This window comes from Peromyscus maniculatus, chromosome 4 (assembly GCF_049852395.1).
Source record: "Peromyscus maniculatus bairdii isolate BWxNUB_F1_BW_parent chromosome 4, HU_Pman_BW_mat_3.1, whole genome shotgun sequence".
NCBI lineage: Eukaryota > Metazoa > Chordata > Mammalia > Rodentia > Cricetidae > Peromyscus > Peromyscus maniculatus.
In genome coordinates, this window is record NC_134855.1 from 15,698,536 (window position 1) to 15,715,388 (window position 16,853).

The 16,853-nt window shown below is 51.2% G+C and overlaps 1 protein-coding gene across 1 annotated transcript; it reads left to right on the forward strand.

Moving 5' to 3' along the window:
• Positions 1-279: 279 nt before the first annotated feature.
• On the forward strand, positions 280-15,928 carry Nelfb (negative elongation factor complex member B). The gene is made up of 13 exons (XM_006981060.4): positions 280-587; positions 821-984; positions 1,147-1,246; positions 1,691-1,921; positions 6,356-6,541; positions 7,459-7,571; positions 8,398-8,500; positions 8,713-8,808; positions 9,217-9,359; positions 9,460-9,566; positions 13,411-13,552; positions 13,839-13,947; positions 15,144-15,928. Exons 1-13 carry the CDS (start codon positions 486-488, stop codon positions 15,288-15,290), a joined length of 1,743 nt encoding a protein of 580 aa, XP_006981122.3. The 5' UTR covers positions 280-485; the 3' UTR covers positions 15,291-15,928.
• Positions 15,929-16,853: the final 925 nt, after the last annotated feature.

Genomic DNA, 16,853 nt, shown 5'->3' on the forward strand with positions numbered 1-16,853 from the left:
GTCCATAGAGAGGCCCGCTACCACTCCACCCTTTCTCCTCTGGGGCTCAGCGTGTGGGTTCTGGTTTCCAGGGAGCAGACGAGGTGAAAAGCGGAAGATTTCGTGGCACTGGCGGCAGCGGCTAGAGTGGCCAAGGTCTCTCGAGAGGTGGTTGCGTCATCTCGACACCGCCCCTTGCGCACAGTCTCACTACCTCTTACTGGGTAGCAAGTCGCTGCCCGGAACCTGTGCGTGGCGGCGGCGTTTTCCCGGGACCTATTCGCTGCTGGACCTAAGCAGTGAAGGGCGGAAGTGGGAGGTGTGGGCCGGTGCAAGCGGCTCTGCTGGGCGATCTGGCCACGCTGGAGGCTGCGGGCGAGCGGGGTTCGGGGGGTCCCCGTGGCACCGTGGAGAGGGCTTCTGGCGCTCCTTCAGCGTCCGCGACGGCTCCGGGGGAGCGCGGCGGGGATGGGGTACACAGCCGGGCGGCAGCGGGAGCCTCGGCCATGTTCGCGGGGCTCCAGGACCTGGGCGTGGCCAATGGCGAGGACCTGAAAGAGACCCTGACCAACTGCACGGAGCCACTCAAGGCCATTGAGCAATTTCAGGTGGGCAGGAGGGTGCCGGGCCGCTGGGGAGGTCGGACACAATTCTGCGCTCTCCCGACGCTTGGATGGAGGCACTGAAGGTCCTGAGCTAGGAGTCCACTGAGTAGCTTGAGTGTTTTCTCCTTTTTCGCGGTTACCACCTCGGACCTGTGTACTCAGGGCATCCATGGTGCCCGAGCTGACTTGGCTGCGGCCAAGCAAAATGCATACGCATTGACCCTCTGCTTTCCCAGACAGAGAATGGCGTGCTGCTGCCCTCCCTGCAGTCGGCCCTGCCCTTCTTGGACCTACACGGGACACCGCGGCTGGAGTTCCATCAGTCAGTGTTTGATGAGCTACGCGACAAACTGCTGGAACGAGTGTCAGCTATCGCCTCTGAGGGAAAGGCAGAGGAGAGGTGGGTCTCTGCTGGGGAGCTGCTTGTCTTTGTGGGTAACATTCATGGCCCCCACGGCTGCACAGTCGTACTTGTACATACGACCTGGAATGTGTTTGAGGAGACTCCTCTGTATGTCCTGCATGTGAAGACCCACTTTCTCAGCTGAGCAAATCTGCCCAGGTACAAGAAGCTAGAAGACCTTCTGGAAAAGAGCTTTTCTCTGGTCAAGATGCCATCCCTACAACCAGTGGTGATGTGTGTCATGAAACACTTGCCTAAGGTAAGAGCTGTGGAGCCAGCCCTCCTAGGGGAGGCCAGTGAGCCTGTGATACACACTGCTTAGCTAGCCTGCCTCATACACTTGGTTGGTGGAGGTCAGACTATTGGTTTGGTGTAGCCAGTTGCTTAGCTCCTGGGAAGTTGTATGAACTTGGCCTCCAGCAAGCTCTGGGCACCTTCTCTGTATCACAGAATTCCCCTGGGTGAGCCAAGTGGAGACACATTTATCCCTTGAGTTGGAGGGTGGGTCTTTCCTGGGAGAGGTCCGTAGGGATTCTGGATGTCTGAATTCACCTGCTAAGACATGGCGATCCATCACAGGTGCCTCTCTTGGTGTGGCTGGGCTCTACAGGTTCTGTGGGCAACTGAGGCTTCTCGAGCTATCCTGAGGGAGACTTGGGGACACAGGCGCCTCTTGCAGGGAGCTCTGGTGTTTGCTGTGTAGGTTCCTGAGAAGAAGCTGAAGCTGGTGATGGCCGACAAGGAATTGTACCGAGCGTGTGCCGTGGAAGTCAAGAGGCAGATCTGGCAAGACAACCAGGCCCTCTTTGGTGATGAGGTCTCACCACTGTTGAAGCAGTATATCCTGGAGAAGGAGAGTGCGCTCTTCAGCACAGAGCTGTCCGTCCTGCACAACTTCTTCAGCCCTTCCCCCAAGACCAGGCGCCAGGGAGAGGTGAGGAAGTCAGAGTGGGGCAGATGACCCCAGGGGTGTGCGGCCAGCCCCTTCCTTGCTTGCCTCTTCCCTGCGAGTGTGTATGTTAGTCTGTTTCTATAAGCATGAGCTTGTATATGTGGCTGGGAAAAGGTTGGTTGGCAGAAGGTTGAGGCAGGAGGATTGCTGTGGAGATTGAGGCTAGTCTGAGTAACGTAGCAGATATCCTCTGAAAAAAATCAAAAAGAGCCAGGCGGTGGTGGTGCACGCCTTCAATCCCAGCACTGGGGAGGCAGAGCCAGGCAGATCTCTGTGAGTTCAAGGCCAGCCTGGGCTACAGAGTGAGATCCAGGACAGGCACCAAAACAACATGGAGAAACCCTGTCTCGAAAAACCCAAAAGACAAAACAAAACAAAAACCCAAAAAGAAAACACTGAATTTAACATTTTACTTGTTACTGATGTTGGCATTTTTTAAAATTCAAATCTGCTTATTTATTTATTTTTCAGACAGGATCTTTCATTGTAGCCCTGTCTGGTCTGAAACTCGCTATATAGACTAGGCTGGCTTTGTGCTCACAGAGATCCACCTGCTCTGCTCCCAAGTGCTGTGTTTAAAGAAAGGCATGACTACTATGTCTAGCTCATAAGTGGTGTCTTTAGCCAGGTGGTGGTAGTACAGTTCATGCCTTTTAGCCCAGCAGAGGCAGGTGCATCTCTGAGGCCAGCCTGGTCTACAGAGAGAGTTCCAGGACAGACAAGGACTGCTAAGGCTACACAGAGAAACCCTGTCTCAGAAAAAAGAAAAAACAAGAAAAAAAAGTGGCATCTTTAACATTTTTTTAAAATTAATTTTAATTATGTTTATGTGTCTGTGTGTGGGTATGTACACATGTATTGGTATGTGCCCACAGAGGCCAGGGTTGTTAGATGCCCATGGAGTTGGAATCTGTTCATGAGCCACCTGATGTAGGTACTGGGAATTGAACCCACCTCGTCTTAGAAGAGCAGTATGTGCACTTTACTGCTGAGCCATCTCTCCAGCCCATAACTGACATATTTTATGTTGAAGTTTTTTGTTTCTTGTTTTTGAGATAGGATTTCTCTGTGTAGCCCTGGTTGTCCTAGAACTCGCTCTGTAGACCAGGCTGGCCTCAAACTCAGAGATCCATCTGCCTCTGCCTCCCAAGTGCTGGCTGGGATTAAAGTCATGCGCCTCCATGCCTGACTGAAAAAATTCTTTTTTTTTTTTTCTGAGATAGAGTTTCTCTGTGTAGCTTTGCGCCTTTCCTGGAACTTGCTTTGGAGACCAGGCTGGCCTCGAACTCACAGAGATCTGCCTGGCTCTGCCTCCCAAGTGCTGGGATTAAAGGTGTGTGCCACCACTGCCCGGCTGAAATTTTTTTTTAATTGTTATTTATTGTGTATGTGTGTCAATGACCATGTTGTTTGGAGGTCAAGAGACAATTTGCAGGAGTCAGTTCTCACACCTTGTGAGTTTTGGGAATTGAACTTAGGGTTGTCAGGTTGGCAGCAGATGACCTTACCCACTGAATCATCTTGCTAGTTCTTAAGTCAAGACTTTGTAAGTGGCTTCCTTTAGGCTAGCACTGGTTAATAGAAAGATAAAGTGAGTTATGTAAGTCATTCAAATTTTCCTAGTGTCTACTTTGACAAAAATAGGTAAGATCATTTTTGATGTTTTTCCTTCACCTAATCTATTCAAGGTTTTGTCTTTCAACCTGTAATTGATGTGAGCCGTTATTTAGCTATATTGCCTTCATTGGAGGAGTTACTAAGTTTGAAGTCTGGTGAGCTTTTCAAGCTTAGGGCATATCATTTGCCACGTTCCACATGTGAAAGGCTTTGTGTGGCTGTGGTTGGTTTTTAAGGCTCCACCATGGATATTGGTGGCTGCCGTGTTGGAGGGAGTCGTGGCCCTTGCCGTTCCTGCCCTGTGCTTGCTTACTCCTTCCTGAACGTTTCTCTTTCCATTGTTGTCAGGCAGAATGTTCTGCCCACCCTGTCCCCCAGCCCTTCTCCCACCTCCCGTTTCTTCTGGTGATCGACCACAGACAGCACTGACTTCTGACTGTCAGCGGACTTGCTTGGTGGGCCTTGTCTTGGGTTGATTTTTTTAAAAAAGTTGCATTCTTAGCCGGGCGGTGGTGGCACACGCCTTTATCCCAGCACTCGGGAGGCAGAGGCAGGTGGATCTCTGTGAGTTTGAGGCCAGCTTGGGCTACCGAGTAAGTTCTAGGAAAGGCGCAAAGCTACACAGAGAAACCCTGTCTCAAAAAAAAAAAAAAAAAAAAAAAAGCATTCTTATGTATATAAGCGCAAATGGAAAAATGTACAGAAGAGCAGAAAACTGCAGGGAAGAGATGGGAAAATGGCTTTCTGGGTAAGATTGTTTGCATGAAGACCTGAGTTTGAATCCATAACACGCATAAGGAAGTCCAGTGTAGCCACAGATTGCTGTAACCCCAGTGCTGGAAGGGAGGAAGCAGAGACAGGAGAAATCACTGGGGTTTGCTGGCCTGCCAGTGTAGACAGAAACGAACAGAACCTGTTGAGCTGCAGGTTTAGTGAGGGACCCTGTCTCAAGTGTATAAGGTAGAGAATGGTAGGAAGGTTTTTGCAAGTGTGGGCTCAGATGTACACACTTTCTAGGTGTCTAGCTGTCTGTCTGTGGCCAGTGGTATGCTGGCTTCTTCCAAGGTTCTCCTGGCTCTCTGATCCTCTGGCCTTCTGACTGTCCTGCTTTGACATGCCAGGCCACACTAGGTCTGATTTAGCCCAGTGTCCTGTGTTGATTGGGCTATTCTCCAGGTTTCCTCTCCTTTCCTGCATTTCCTTCCTGTTGGCTGGATTTAGAATTACAGTCCTAAGTGCCAAAGACCTTTCGTGATGTCTCTGTTGCTGGTTTCTGCGGATGAGTCTGATCTATGGCACTTTGATGCTGGCCTGTTTTTCCTCTTGGAAACTTCGCAGACTCTTCTTTCTAAGAGCTCTGTGATTTTACAGCACTGGGGACATCAGGCTAGTGGGTCACCCTCTCAGGCTTGGCTGTAGGACAGCTGTCTTGCCTGTGAGCAGGTGGTCCCAAGCTGGTCATGTGTGAAGCAGGCACACACTACATGTCAGGGTTAGATTATCTCTGTGCTCTGTACCCAGTGAGTGAGGGACCCTTGAACCATCCACATGGCTCGAGTGATGTCAGCAGTGAAGATTTTGTTCCTGAGATAAAGATCCAGGGCAGTCCAAGAGTTCTTGGCAGGGGTCTTGGAGAGTGAGCTACCAGACCAACTACCAGCTCTTGCCACCCTCCTCCTCCTCCCACTGACATTATTACTTGCTGAGTCTGGCCTGATGCCTTTGGGCTTCCTGGGATAACTTCACCCTGGGCTAACCTAAATGTTCCTTTGTACCATAGGCCTGAGACTCAGTTAGCCATGGCCAGTTCGCAGCTGAGCAAAACTTCTTTGTATTGGCTGGAGCCGTTATATTGAGCAGGACTGTGTGGTTTGCCTTTGTTGGGTAGAGGGGTGGGTGACATCTGCCAAGGGAGTAGGCACTGGTGTCCCTGCATGGCCCTGGCTTAGAGTACAAGGTAGAGCTGAATGTCACTGTGTGTGGTTTGACACCAGGTGCCCTGGCCTTCGTTCTGTGGTCCTGCTACTAGTGTTGGGACAAGGATGGTCACAAGCTTGGGAAGAAGCCAGGGAAGCGGAGAACCCAGGGTGGCCTCATAGGCCTTACTGTCAGCCCAGGGGCAGCGGCAGTACAGCGTGAGCTTCCTGTGTGGGGGCCCTTTCTTCAGATGGGCTCTCAGCATGGCTTGTAGCCCTTCACCTGACAGGCAGGTGCTTGAAGTCACAGTAGATCACAGACCAGGCTGTCCTCAGGATGAATGTAGAGTTACGCCTTGAGTAGCAGAAGTCGGCCCCCTAGAATACCGTGCCAACTTTTCATGGCAGAGAAAGAAATGTCTCATGCCAAAAAGAGAGAGGCCAGCTCTGTATATAGGACTAGAGCACCCATGTGTTGTTGCCTGGGTGGTGCTGAGGTGGGGATTTATTTATTTTTTTTCTCTTTGGTTTTTTCGAGACAGGGTTTCTCTGTGTAAATTTGTGCCTTTCCTGGAACTCACTTGGTAGCCTAGGTTGGCCTCGAACTCACAGAGATCCGCCTGGCTCTGCCTCCCGAGTGCTGGGATTAAAGGCGTGCGCCACCACTGCCCGGCTTTGTTTTAGTTTTTGAGAAGATTTTTTGTTTGTTTGTTTTTTGGTTTTTTAACTAGCCCTGGCTGTCCTAGAACCTGGTCTAGCCGAACTCACAGAGATCCACGTGCCTCTGCCTCCCTCCCGAGTGCCGAGATTAAAGGTGTGTGCCACCTCTGCCTGTCCTAGGGTGGGGATTTTGGAGTCCGTCTGTCTGTCTGTCTTGCCCCAGGTGGTCCAGAAGCTGACGCAGATGGTGGGGAAGAATGTGAAGCTCTATGACATGGTGCTGCAGTTCCTGCGCACCCTGTTCCTGCGGACCAGGAATGTGCACTACTGCACGCTGCGGGCCGAGCTGCTCATGTCCCTGCACGACCTGGACGTCAGCGACATCTGCACTGTGGATCCCTGCCATAAGGTAGTACTGCGTGGCCACCTGTGCACTTCCCCTGGGTCGTCCTCTGCTGAATTCATTAATCCAGGAATGCCCTCATCTAAGCTTGCTTCCGGACTTCCAGCTGTGTGTCCCTGAGCACCTCTGGGGGATGAACAGGTCCTGGCTGTGCAGCCGCCTCTCTTGCTGATCCTCCAGCTTCCACTCTCTAGCTGTAAGTGGCAAGCCCTGTGGCCATCTTTCCATTAGGCTTCTAGCTTCTTCTGCCCCAGAGCCCTCGGGGCGTCTTGCTGGTCAGTACCAAGATAACCTAGGAATGGGGTTTCCTGTACTTCCCTCCGTCCCCCACCACGAGCACAGACAATCTGAGGCCATCTCCTGGGTACCGTGTGGTGTTGCTTATTGCCAAGCACTGAGCTACACCATAAAACTGCCGTAACGTGTCCGCCCAGCTGCCAGCCCGGTTAGTTAGTTCCCTTTAGGAAAACAATACGCTTCCTCCATGTGCTGTCCTGATCCTTGTTGCTTTGGGGACTGAGGAGGTCTCCTGCTCCCTGTAAGCCACTGGTCCCCCATGAAAGCTCACTGGTGTCTCAGTCCATGCCATGTTTCCTTCTGGACACTGGGGAATGAGTACTGTGTTTCTTTTTCTTTGTTAATATCTAGTGATTGAGTGAGGAGGCACTGGTGGGCTTGACGGGCTGAGCCTGAAGACCTCTGCTGCCCCGCCTTCCGCATGGCCCCCTTCTTTCTGCTAATTGCCATTTTCTCTGTCCTCTCCAGGGACCCTTTTCTAACCTGGGCTTGGCCTAAGGTGGGGCCGTGGGCCTTGACTTGTGTTTATCGGAACTTGCCATTTCCACAGCCATTTGGGCAGTGGCAGAGTTTGACTGAGGGGTGAGAGTCGGGGTTTACCGAGATCCTGTACTTCTTTCCTGTAGTTTACCTGGTGCCTGGATGCCTGTATCCGAGAGCGGTTTGTGGACAGCAAAAGAGCCCGGGAGCTACAGGGATTTCTTGATGGTGTGAAGAAGGGACAGGAACAAGTTTTGGGGTGAGAGTCAGCTCTACAAGGGCTCTAGCCTTGGGATCCCTTAACAGGCATCTGGTGGGGCTTGCTGTGTACTGTTGGTAGTTGGGCTCGTTCCAGCCTGTTTTGGGGCAGTCAGGCTGGGTACCAGGCCACTGCTAACAGGATTATAACTCACTGCTTGGAATGAGTCTCAGTAGCGAAAGGATCCATACCCGAGAGGCATGGGGTTTGGGGCCTGCTGTTCTTGGGGGAGCTACCACAGGGGGCTTAGGCAGGAGGGGACTGCTCTCTGTAGCAAGTTAGGGTGTGCTGTCTGAGCGGCCCGGTTTCCAGCATCCTCTGTGTGCCATGAAGATGGAGTGCTGCTGGGGCAGCCCTGCCATATTTCTTTATTGTATTCTTCCACTGGCTAAACCTAGCGTTTAAGCTAGAGTGTGTGTTTTCCTTTTGAGATAGGGTTTTGTGTAGGGATTCGCTGCAGATCAAACACTGTGTAGTCCCAAACTCATCACTGAGGTCCGTCTGTTTCTCCCTCCTGAGTGCTGGGATTGAAGACGTTCCACCACCGCTTGCCTCTCAGTCAGGGTTTTTGAAACGAAGTATGAATTTAGGCTTTTTGAGGGGCGGGTAATTTTTTTTCTTTAGCTCTATAGTTTAGAAGATCTTTGAGTAAGTTATGGATAAATTATGAATTCAGTACAAAGAGAGGCTTGTTTTCTGGGGTCAGTACCCAAGCCCTTGCATCCCAGTCTGTGGCTGTCCCTTCAGTGGGCCTGACATTAATTACAGCTATTAGAAATGGAGTAGCCAGGCTTCTCAATTTATACCAAGGTCTGATTCCTTCTAGGGATTTGTCTATGATCCTGTGTGACCCCTTCGCCATCAACACACTGTCCCTCAGCACCATCAGGCACTTGCAGGAGCTCGTTAGCCAGGAGACACTGCCCAGGGTGAGCATAGGCGTGGCTGGTGGCCATGCAGAAGACATACTGTCTGTTGTGAAATTGGGATTCACTCAGTGGGTGGATATTGGCACATGGGTGCCTTATGATGGCTCTCCTAAGGTCCTGGCCCTGGAAAGCAGAGACCCTGCCTTGTTCAGTGGGACCAGAGGATGGCAGAGTCCCCGTGAGCTCTTGCTGAAGCCTCTGTCTTCTTTCAGGATAGCCCCGACCTCCTTCTCCTACTTAGGCTGCTGGCGCTGGGCCAAGGTGCATGGGACTTAATAGACAGCCAGGTCTTCAAGGAGCCCAAGATGGTATGGGGTCTAGTGTCCTCTTCTACTAATTATGGGGCGTGGCAGGGTGGGGCCCTCTAGAAGCAAAGCTCGAGTCTTTAGGTGAGCATCCATCAAGGATGTTTGGGCATCTGGGTAGACTGGCTACAGGGGTAGCTGCTATTCCATGGAGACTGGGGCCCAGAAGGGGCTTTGCAGGTGCAGCCATGATCATGCCAGATGAGAGGTGCACGAGAATACCACTGGACATGCGTCTCAGAGAACAGGAAGGAAGGATTCTGGGGACTAAAGCCTGAGAGAGCTGAATTTGAGGAATGTGTAACGGGTGGGCAAGGGCAGGGTGTGCACTGGGCAGAGTGGGCTAGGGTGTAGATTAAGAGCAGCCGGGGTCAGTGGGACCTTAGTGGGCTCAGACACTCCTTCTGCCAGGAGGCAGAGCTCATCACCAAGTTCCTGCCAATGCTCATGTCCTTCGTGGTGGATGACTACACTTTCAACGTAGATCAGAAGCTTCCAGCTGAGGAGAAAGCCCCAGTCACGTACCCCAACACGCTTCCTGAAAGTTTCACCAAGTAGGACTCCAGGGCAGTGTTTGGGGGGGCAGTAGAGCGGGGCTGCAGGTGAAGGTGCTGCGGGGTGGGCTGGTTAAAGGCCGTGGCTTCTTGCATGCAGGTTTCTGCAGGAGCAGCGCATGGCTTGTGAGGTGGGACTGTACTACGTCCTGCACATCACCAAGCAGAGAAACAAGAATGCACTCCTGCGCCTGCTGCCTGGCCTCGGTGAGTCCTGATGGCCGTGCTGGCCTGCCTGCCTGCCTGCCACCTGTGACCTGAGCTCCCAGTGTCCCTCTGCCTTCACCTCCAGCCTCCAGAGCTCCAATTCCGTCGTAGGCACTCGGTGTTTGTTTGTAGGCGGGGCTTATCTCTGTTTCCCAGACGCTGCTAGCGGGTCTTGTGATTTCCTGCAGAAGGGATTCATAGCTCTATTGCCAGGTATGGTGGCATACTTAATCCCAGCACTTAGGAGGCAGAGGCCGCCAGATCTCTGTGAGTTCAAGGTCAGCCTGGTCTACATAACCAGCTATCTCCTTCCAGCTTTATGTGGATTCCAGGCAATCAACTCAAGTCTCCAGGCCTGTGTGGTTTGTTTGTTTGTTTCTTTGTTTGTTTGTTGTTTTAAACCACTGAGACATCTCACCAGCTCTTATGTTTAGTTTGTCCATGACAACCAAGGCTACATAGAGAGACCCTGTCTCAAAACAAAACAAAATCATCTCTATTTTGTTCTTATAGGTAAAAAAAAAAAAAAAAAAAATCATAGAACTCCTTGGGTGTTCAGACAGTCCCCTTATCCAAGGAGCCTACTTTCCCCTAGCTACCTGGGGTGTCACACACACACACACACACACACACAAAAGGGAGTTCTGAGTGGGCTCTTCAGTAGTAAAGCTGCGGGCTATAGTGTATAAGTGTATAGTGTATTCAGTGATAAGAGCACTTACTTGGCATGAATAAGATACTGGATTCTATCCCCAACAAAAACAACTACCTAAAGCTACACTCTTACTGGGGAAGAGATGCCCAGTGGCGTCCTGTGCCTTTGTGATGATGGCCCCAGGCATTTGCTGACTCATCCTTTGTCTGGAGTTTAGAGGATTACACCTGGAAGATGGAGCTTCTTTTCTTTTTTCTTTTCCCAGTCAGAGTCTCACTGTGTAGCCTTGGCTGTCAAGGAACTCACTCTGTAGACCAGGCTGGCCTCGAACTCAAGAGATCCGCCTGCCTCTGCACCACCCCCCCTTACCCTGCCAGTGCTGGGCACCACTGCCCGCCTTCTTCACGTGTGTTTGTAAGTCACTGGTGAACCTGTTTCCTGAAGCTGTGTGCATGCTGGTTATGCAGCTTCCGTCTGACCGGATTTACCTGGCTGGGCCTTTAGTTTTCTTTTCAACAAGTTACCACAGACTTAGCAGCTTGAAACAGCTCAGTCTTACTGTCTGCTGTTATAGAGGCAGGAAATTTGAAGTGAGCCTTGCTGAGCTAAAATTGGGTATGGCCAGACTCCTTTGATATACTCTGTGCCCTCTCCAGCTGTAGGGGCATCAGGACATTCTGCTGGTCACGGAGTTAGCTTGCTTAAGACCTTAGGAACACATGTGGTACCTTTGATTTGCCTTTTCCATGCATTTCAGTCTGTCTGTTGTCTGGTATGTTTCTGTCTGTCGTCTGGTATGGTACCAGTAAACTGGCAGTGTGGCCTGTCCTTCTGGCTAGGGCATCTCTACCTGGGATGTACCTGTGGTGTACCATTCAGTCATGTTTAGAAAAATCTTAAGAAGGTTGGAGAGATGGCTCAGTGGTTAAGAGCACTGGTTGCTCTTCCAGAGGACTCCCAGTTAATTCCCAGCATCTACATGGTGGCTCACAGCTGTCTGTAATTCCAGTAGTAGGGGATCCCATGCCCTCTTCTGGCCACTGTGGACACCAGGCATGAAAGGCATGTGCCACCACACCCAGCTCTCTGAGTGCTGGTATGAAAGGCTCGTGCCACCATGCCTGGCCCCAAGTAAGAACTAAATTTCCTGATCTTGCCTCTACCTCCCATCTGCTGATACTATATACTGCCATGCCCAGCTGTATTAGGTACTTTGTATTGCTGTGACTCTAACAGAAACAACAGAAAAAACAAGTAGTTTTTTTGTTTGTTTGTCTTTTGAGACAGGGTTTCCCTGTGTTGCCCTGGTTGGCTGGAACTCACCCTGTAGCCCAGGCTGGCCTCAAACTTACAGATATCTGCCTGCCACTGCCCCTTGAGTGCTGGGATTAAAGGCATGCACCACCAAGCCCCAGCTAAGAGTTTATTTTTATTTTATGAGTGTTTTGCCTGAAGGTATATAAGTGCGCCAGGTGTGTGTAGTGCGCACAGAGTCCAGAGAGGCGTCAGGTCCCCTGGATCTGGAGTTAGAGATGGCTGTGAGCTACTGTGTGGGTGTTAGTAATGGAATCTGGGTCCAATGCAAGAGTGCAGTGCTGCTACCACCCCCCCCCCCAGCCACCACCGGTCCCAGTTTTAGAAGAAAGAAGGTTTCAGTTCATACAGCGGGAGTGTGTGGCAGAGGCTGTTCACAGCACAGCAAAGCAGGAAGCAGGGTGTGACTGGGATCGGGACTAGTTCTGATCCTTAAATACCTGCTCTTAGTGACCTACTTCCACCAGCCAGGCCTCTCCTCCTAAAGGTTCCTTCAAAACAGCACCACCAGCTGGGGACCAGATTTTCAAAACATGAGCTCATAGGAGATGCTTCATAGTCAGACTAAGACACTTGTCTTAACAGTGTGGTCGGCATCCCTACCAAACAAAGATGATGATGTTAAGAACTTAGACGAGGGCCCCCTCTGACGAGCCTGCTGTGAGCTTTGTGTCACTGGATGGATGATGGCTGAGTTCCTGTGTGTCAGCGGGGTTGTATGGGCTCAAGTCAGGATTTAAGGCCCCTTTACACTCTGCACGCTTGCTTGCCTTTCAAGTGCCATGGTTATTTGACGGTGAGAGAATACAGGCATCTCAGCCTCTTGGTGGTGATCAACCACGTGGTCAGGCAGGGCGTGAAGTGGCTGAGATGCATTAAATCTGTTTGAAATAGTGTCCCCAGAACACCTGAGCCTCCCTGAAGGGTTCCAGCTTTCCCATAGGTTCAAGTGGTGTCAGCTGGGTTTGCTATCAAAACATCTGCTCCCAACTGTCAGGAATGGTGATGGTGGCCGGAGAGATGGTTCAGGGCTTAAGAGCACTGGCTGGTCTTCCAGAGGTCCTGAGTTCAGTTCCCAGCAACCATATGGTGGCTCACAAACCATCTGTAATGAGATCTGGTGCCCTTTTCTAGTCTATAGGCATCCATGCAGGCAGAACACTGTATACATAATAAATCTTTAAAAAAAAAAAAAAAAGTGATGGATCCCAAGGCTGTCTGCACTGTGTCTATCCTGTCATCTCTTGTTCAGTGACTACTGTCTGGGCATCAGTCTGCTCTGCGGTCTGCCTCTGTCAACCCTGCCTGTGGTATAGCAAGTGCTCTTTGTTATTGGTTGTGAGCAGGACTCATCTGCAATTGCCTGGCCATCTGTCTGTCCTACTTTGATGTCTTCGAACAGGAAGTTTGGCAGTGTTTCTTTGTGTGTATGGGGGGTGTTTTTGTTTTTGTTTTTTGTGTTTTTGAGACAGGGTTTCTCTGTGTAGCCCTGGCTGTCCTGGAACTAGCTCTGTAGATGAGGCTGGCCTCGAGCTCACAGAGATCCTCCTGCCTCTGCCTCCTGAGTGCTGGGATCAAAGGCGCGCACCACCATGCCCTGTGTTTCTTTTTGTTCTTAACTGAGGAGTCATTGGGAGGGCTGGTCAGAACCCCCTCTGTTCTGTCTGGGGAGACCAGTTCAGACCAGAGCTTCTGGCTTTGGGCAGAGCATCTTTCCGTTACCATGCTCTAGCTATGGGCTGCTTCCCTGCTGAGAGACACAGACCACCTATCTACTGCACCTGGTCAGCTCTCTCTGCTCACCTGAGTCCTGTTCAGACCTTGGGACAGTGGGGAGACTGAGGGCAGAGGCCGAACACCCTGTTGTGTTTACAGTGGAAACCTTTGGTGACCTGGCCTTCAGTGACATCTTTCTCCACCTGCTCACTGGGAGTCTGGCACTGCTGGCTGATGAATTTGCTCTGGAGGATTTCTGCAGCAGCCTCTTCGATGGCTTCTTCCTCACTGCCTCTCCCAGGTAGACATACAACCCACTGGACCTTCATTTCTTATCAGTTCTTGTGCTTGACATCGTGGGCGGGGAGATGCGGTCCCATCCTGCTGAAGGACCACAGATGGGTCTTGGAGCACTGGGACCTGTGCTAGATCTAGTGAGTAACTCCTAGGTGTAGCTTGGGATGTCCCAGGGGTCAGTTCCTCTAGCTGGTGTGGGAGGAGCTGAAGGCACATGCCAAGACCAGGTGGGCTGTGCTTAGGAGGGAAGTAGCTGTTACGGCCCCTCCAGTCCCACTGATCTCTTCCAGGAAGGAGAATGTGCATCGTCATGTGCTGAGGCTCCTCCTCCACTTACACCCAAGAGTGGCCCCTTCCAAGCTGGAGGCTCTGCAGAAGGCTCTGGAGCCCACAGGCCAGGTAGGTATCCTCGATTCCCATTTTTATAGAGCATTGCTCTATGAATGTGCCTGGGTGGTCTAGCTGTGGCATGGGTGTCCTTGGTGGGGTTTTTGTTGTTGTTTTTTACCTTAGTGTTCTTCTTCTTCTTTTTTTTTTTTTTTTTTTTTGGTTTTTCGAGACAGGGTTTCTCTGTGTAGCTTTGCACCTTTCCTGGATCTTGCTCTGTAGCCCAGGCTGGCCTTGAACTCACAAAGATCCGCCTGGCTCTGCCTCCCGAGTGCTGGGATTAAAGATGTGCACTACCACTGCCCGTCACCTTGGTGTTCTTAATGGTTGATCTTGCCTATAGGTTCACTCCTCCAAGTAGGCTCAGACCACCTGCCCTATTGATGCCTGTCTTTTTTTTTTTTTTTTTAAATGTACATTGGTGTCGAGTCCCCTGGAATTACAGACAGTTGTGAGCTGCCGTGTGGGTGTTGGGAATTGAACCTGGGTCCTCTGGAAGACCAGTCAGTGCTCTTAACCTCTGAGCCATCTCTTCAGTCCCCTTGCATGCCTGTCTTAGGGTTTCTATTGCTGTGAAGAGACACCATGACCATGGCAACTCTTATAAAGAAAATATATTTAATTGGGGTGGCTTACATTTTCAGAGGCTTAGTCCATTATGGTGCGACATGGTGGCAGCAGGCAGATGTGGTGCTGGAGAAGTAGCCGAGTGTCCTACATCTTGACTTGCAGACAATAGGAAGTGGTCTGTTTTAATGGGCATGGCTTGAGCATATATGAGACCTCAAAGCCCATCCCCACAGCGACACATTTCTTGTCCTGACCACCTTAGATATTACATTTAAAGTTAACCCATATTCCTTATTTACGCTCTGCTATGGGGCAGTACCTTTATTAGGATGGCATGTTCATTCCTGTTCTCTCTGCATCTGCTGACAGCTTCTGACTATGCCCTTCTCCTTCCCAGCAACCTTAGTTTGGTTGCCCTGCCTATACTTCCTGCCTGGCCACTGGCCAATCAGCATTTTATTAAACTAATTCCAGTGACAAATCTTTACAGTGTACAAGAGGATTATCCCACAGGAGACACACTTCCTCCAACAAGGCCACACCCACTCCAACAAAGCCACACCTCCTAATAGTGCCACTCCCTTTGGGGGCCATTTTCTTTCAAGCCACCACAGTGCCCATGTCCGTTTTTCTCACAGAGTGGGGAGGCCGTGAAGGAGCTCTACTCCCAGCTTGGTGAGAAGTTGGAGCAGTTGGACCATCGGAAGCCCAGTCCCACCCAAGCTGCAGAGACGCCAGCGTTGGAGCTGCCCCTTCCCAATGTGCCTGCTCCAGCTCCACTCTGAGGCTCTGGGAGACCGTTTAGCGGTAGTGCCCTATGGCAGGAGGCCCTGGTCAGCTCGGAGCACAGGGTGAGCTGAGGGCTGTCCCTTGGCAAGGTCCTCCCTCCCTCCTCTGAGTTGCTGCCTGGAACTGGTTCTGAGAGGGCCAGAGTGGTGTAACGGAATACCAGGGGAGGCCCATGATGGCATGATGGGGCTTGGCCCCTGCTTGACCCTGGCACAGATGGATGGTGGTTGGTAGTTTAAAAAAAAAAAAAAAAAAAAAAGCCAGTTAGTTTTCCAAGGGCAATGGGCAGAGGCCTGACTTGATCTTCAGTCTGGACAAAGCCCAAGGAGAAGGGTGTACTAGGTTTGCCAAAGCAGATTTGCTGGGCCTGATCCCTCAAGCGCAGGAGTGGTCCCCTCCACAGAAGCCAGGTACAAAGTCTGCAGAAGCCTGAGGCCGCTGGTGTCAGGCACAGTCCTAGCTGACTGAGATCTGTAGGCAGAGCCCTCCCTTCCCTGCAGTCCCCTGCCTCAGTGTGTACCTTGGTAACAGAAGCCAAATCCTTGCCCAGCTACGTGTTTTGGCCCTTGAGTCGGGGACTATGGGTATACACGCCGAAGTTTCCACTTATGTAAATAAAACACATTTTGATAAATCCACGGTGAAAGGACTCTGTGCGTCCTGGGGCTGAGAACAGGGGTGGATGCAACCTTCTTTCTTTCCTTTTTTGTTTTTGTTTCTCTGTGTGACCGCTCTGACTGTTCTGGAACCTGCTTTGTAGACTAGGCTGGCCTTCAGCTCACAGAGATCCGCCTGCCTGGCACTAAAGGTGTCTGCCGCCACACCTGGAAGGTGCAGCCTTCTTCTGGAGAGTCAATGCTTTGGCCTCTGTGCCTGGCAACCCTGCTCTGAGTGACCTGGTTTAGGGCCCAGCTGCTGGAAGATCTCAGGGCCTCTCAGAAGGCCTTGATCTCTGCCCCAATATCTAGGTGTGCAGTCTTTCACTCCTTTCAAAACGAGAGTAGGAATCCCTAGGAGGACCAAGCAGAGTCCTAGAGTGATTCTGAACATCAGACTTTACAGCCATATGGCAGCTTAGTTATCCCCTAGGAGGCTAGGGAAAGTCCAGCCAGGCATTGGGCATTACTGTCCCCTTCAGGACATGAAACACCAGACGATGGCTGAGCAGGACAGCTCTCGGAGGCATAATAAAAGCCCCCTGGCTGTGATGGGGTCAGGCAGGTGCTGGTGGTTGCAGGGCCCTCAGTCTATGCCTAGCTTTTCCCAGCTGTGAATGAATGAATGGTATGTTCCCTGCCTGAGTCTGGCTGTTTGTCACCAGGTGGGGGGAGGGGCAGGCAGTATATCTCTGAGCTGAGGAAGGGGGATGGGGTTGTATCAGTTCAGGTTTCTGTTGTAACACTATAGGCAAGATGAGTCATAAAGAAAGTGTATTTATTTTGGCTCCAGGACCTGGTCCAAAGTCCAGGGTGCATTTGATGATAGCATCTTTCTGGGAGAAAGGCCCTGAGGCAAAGGGTACCTCACAGTGATTTTGTGTGTGTGTGTGTGTGTGTGTG

Coding starts and splice junctions, on each gene's coding strand:
- Nelfb (XM_006981060.4), top strand. CDS start 486: ATGTTCGCGGGGCTCCAGGACCTGGGCGTGGCCAATGGCGAGGACCTG. Junction 1,247..1,690: donor TCATGAAACACTTGCCTAAG/GTAAGAGCTGTG, acceptor TTTGCTGTGTAG/GTTCCTGAGAAGAAGCTGAA. Junction 13,948..15,143: donor CTCTGGAGCCCACAGGCCAG/GTAGGTATCCTC, acceptor TTTTTCTCACAG/AGTGGGGAGGCCGTGAAGGA.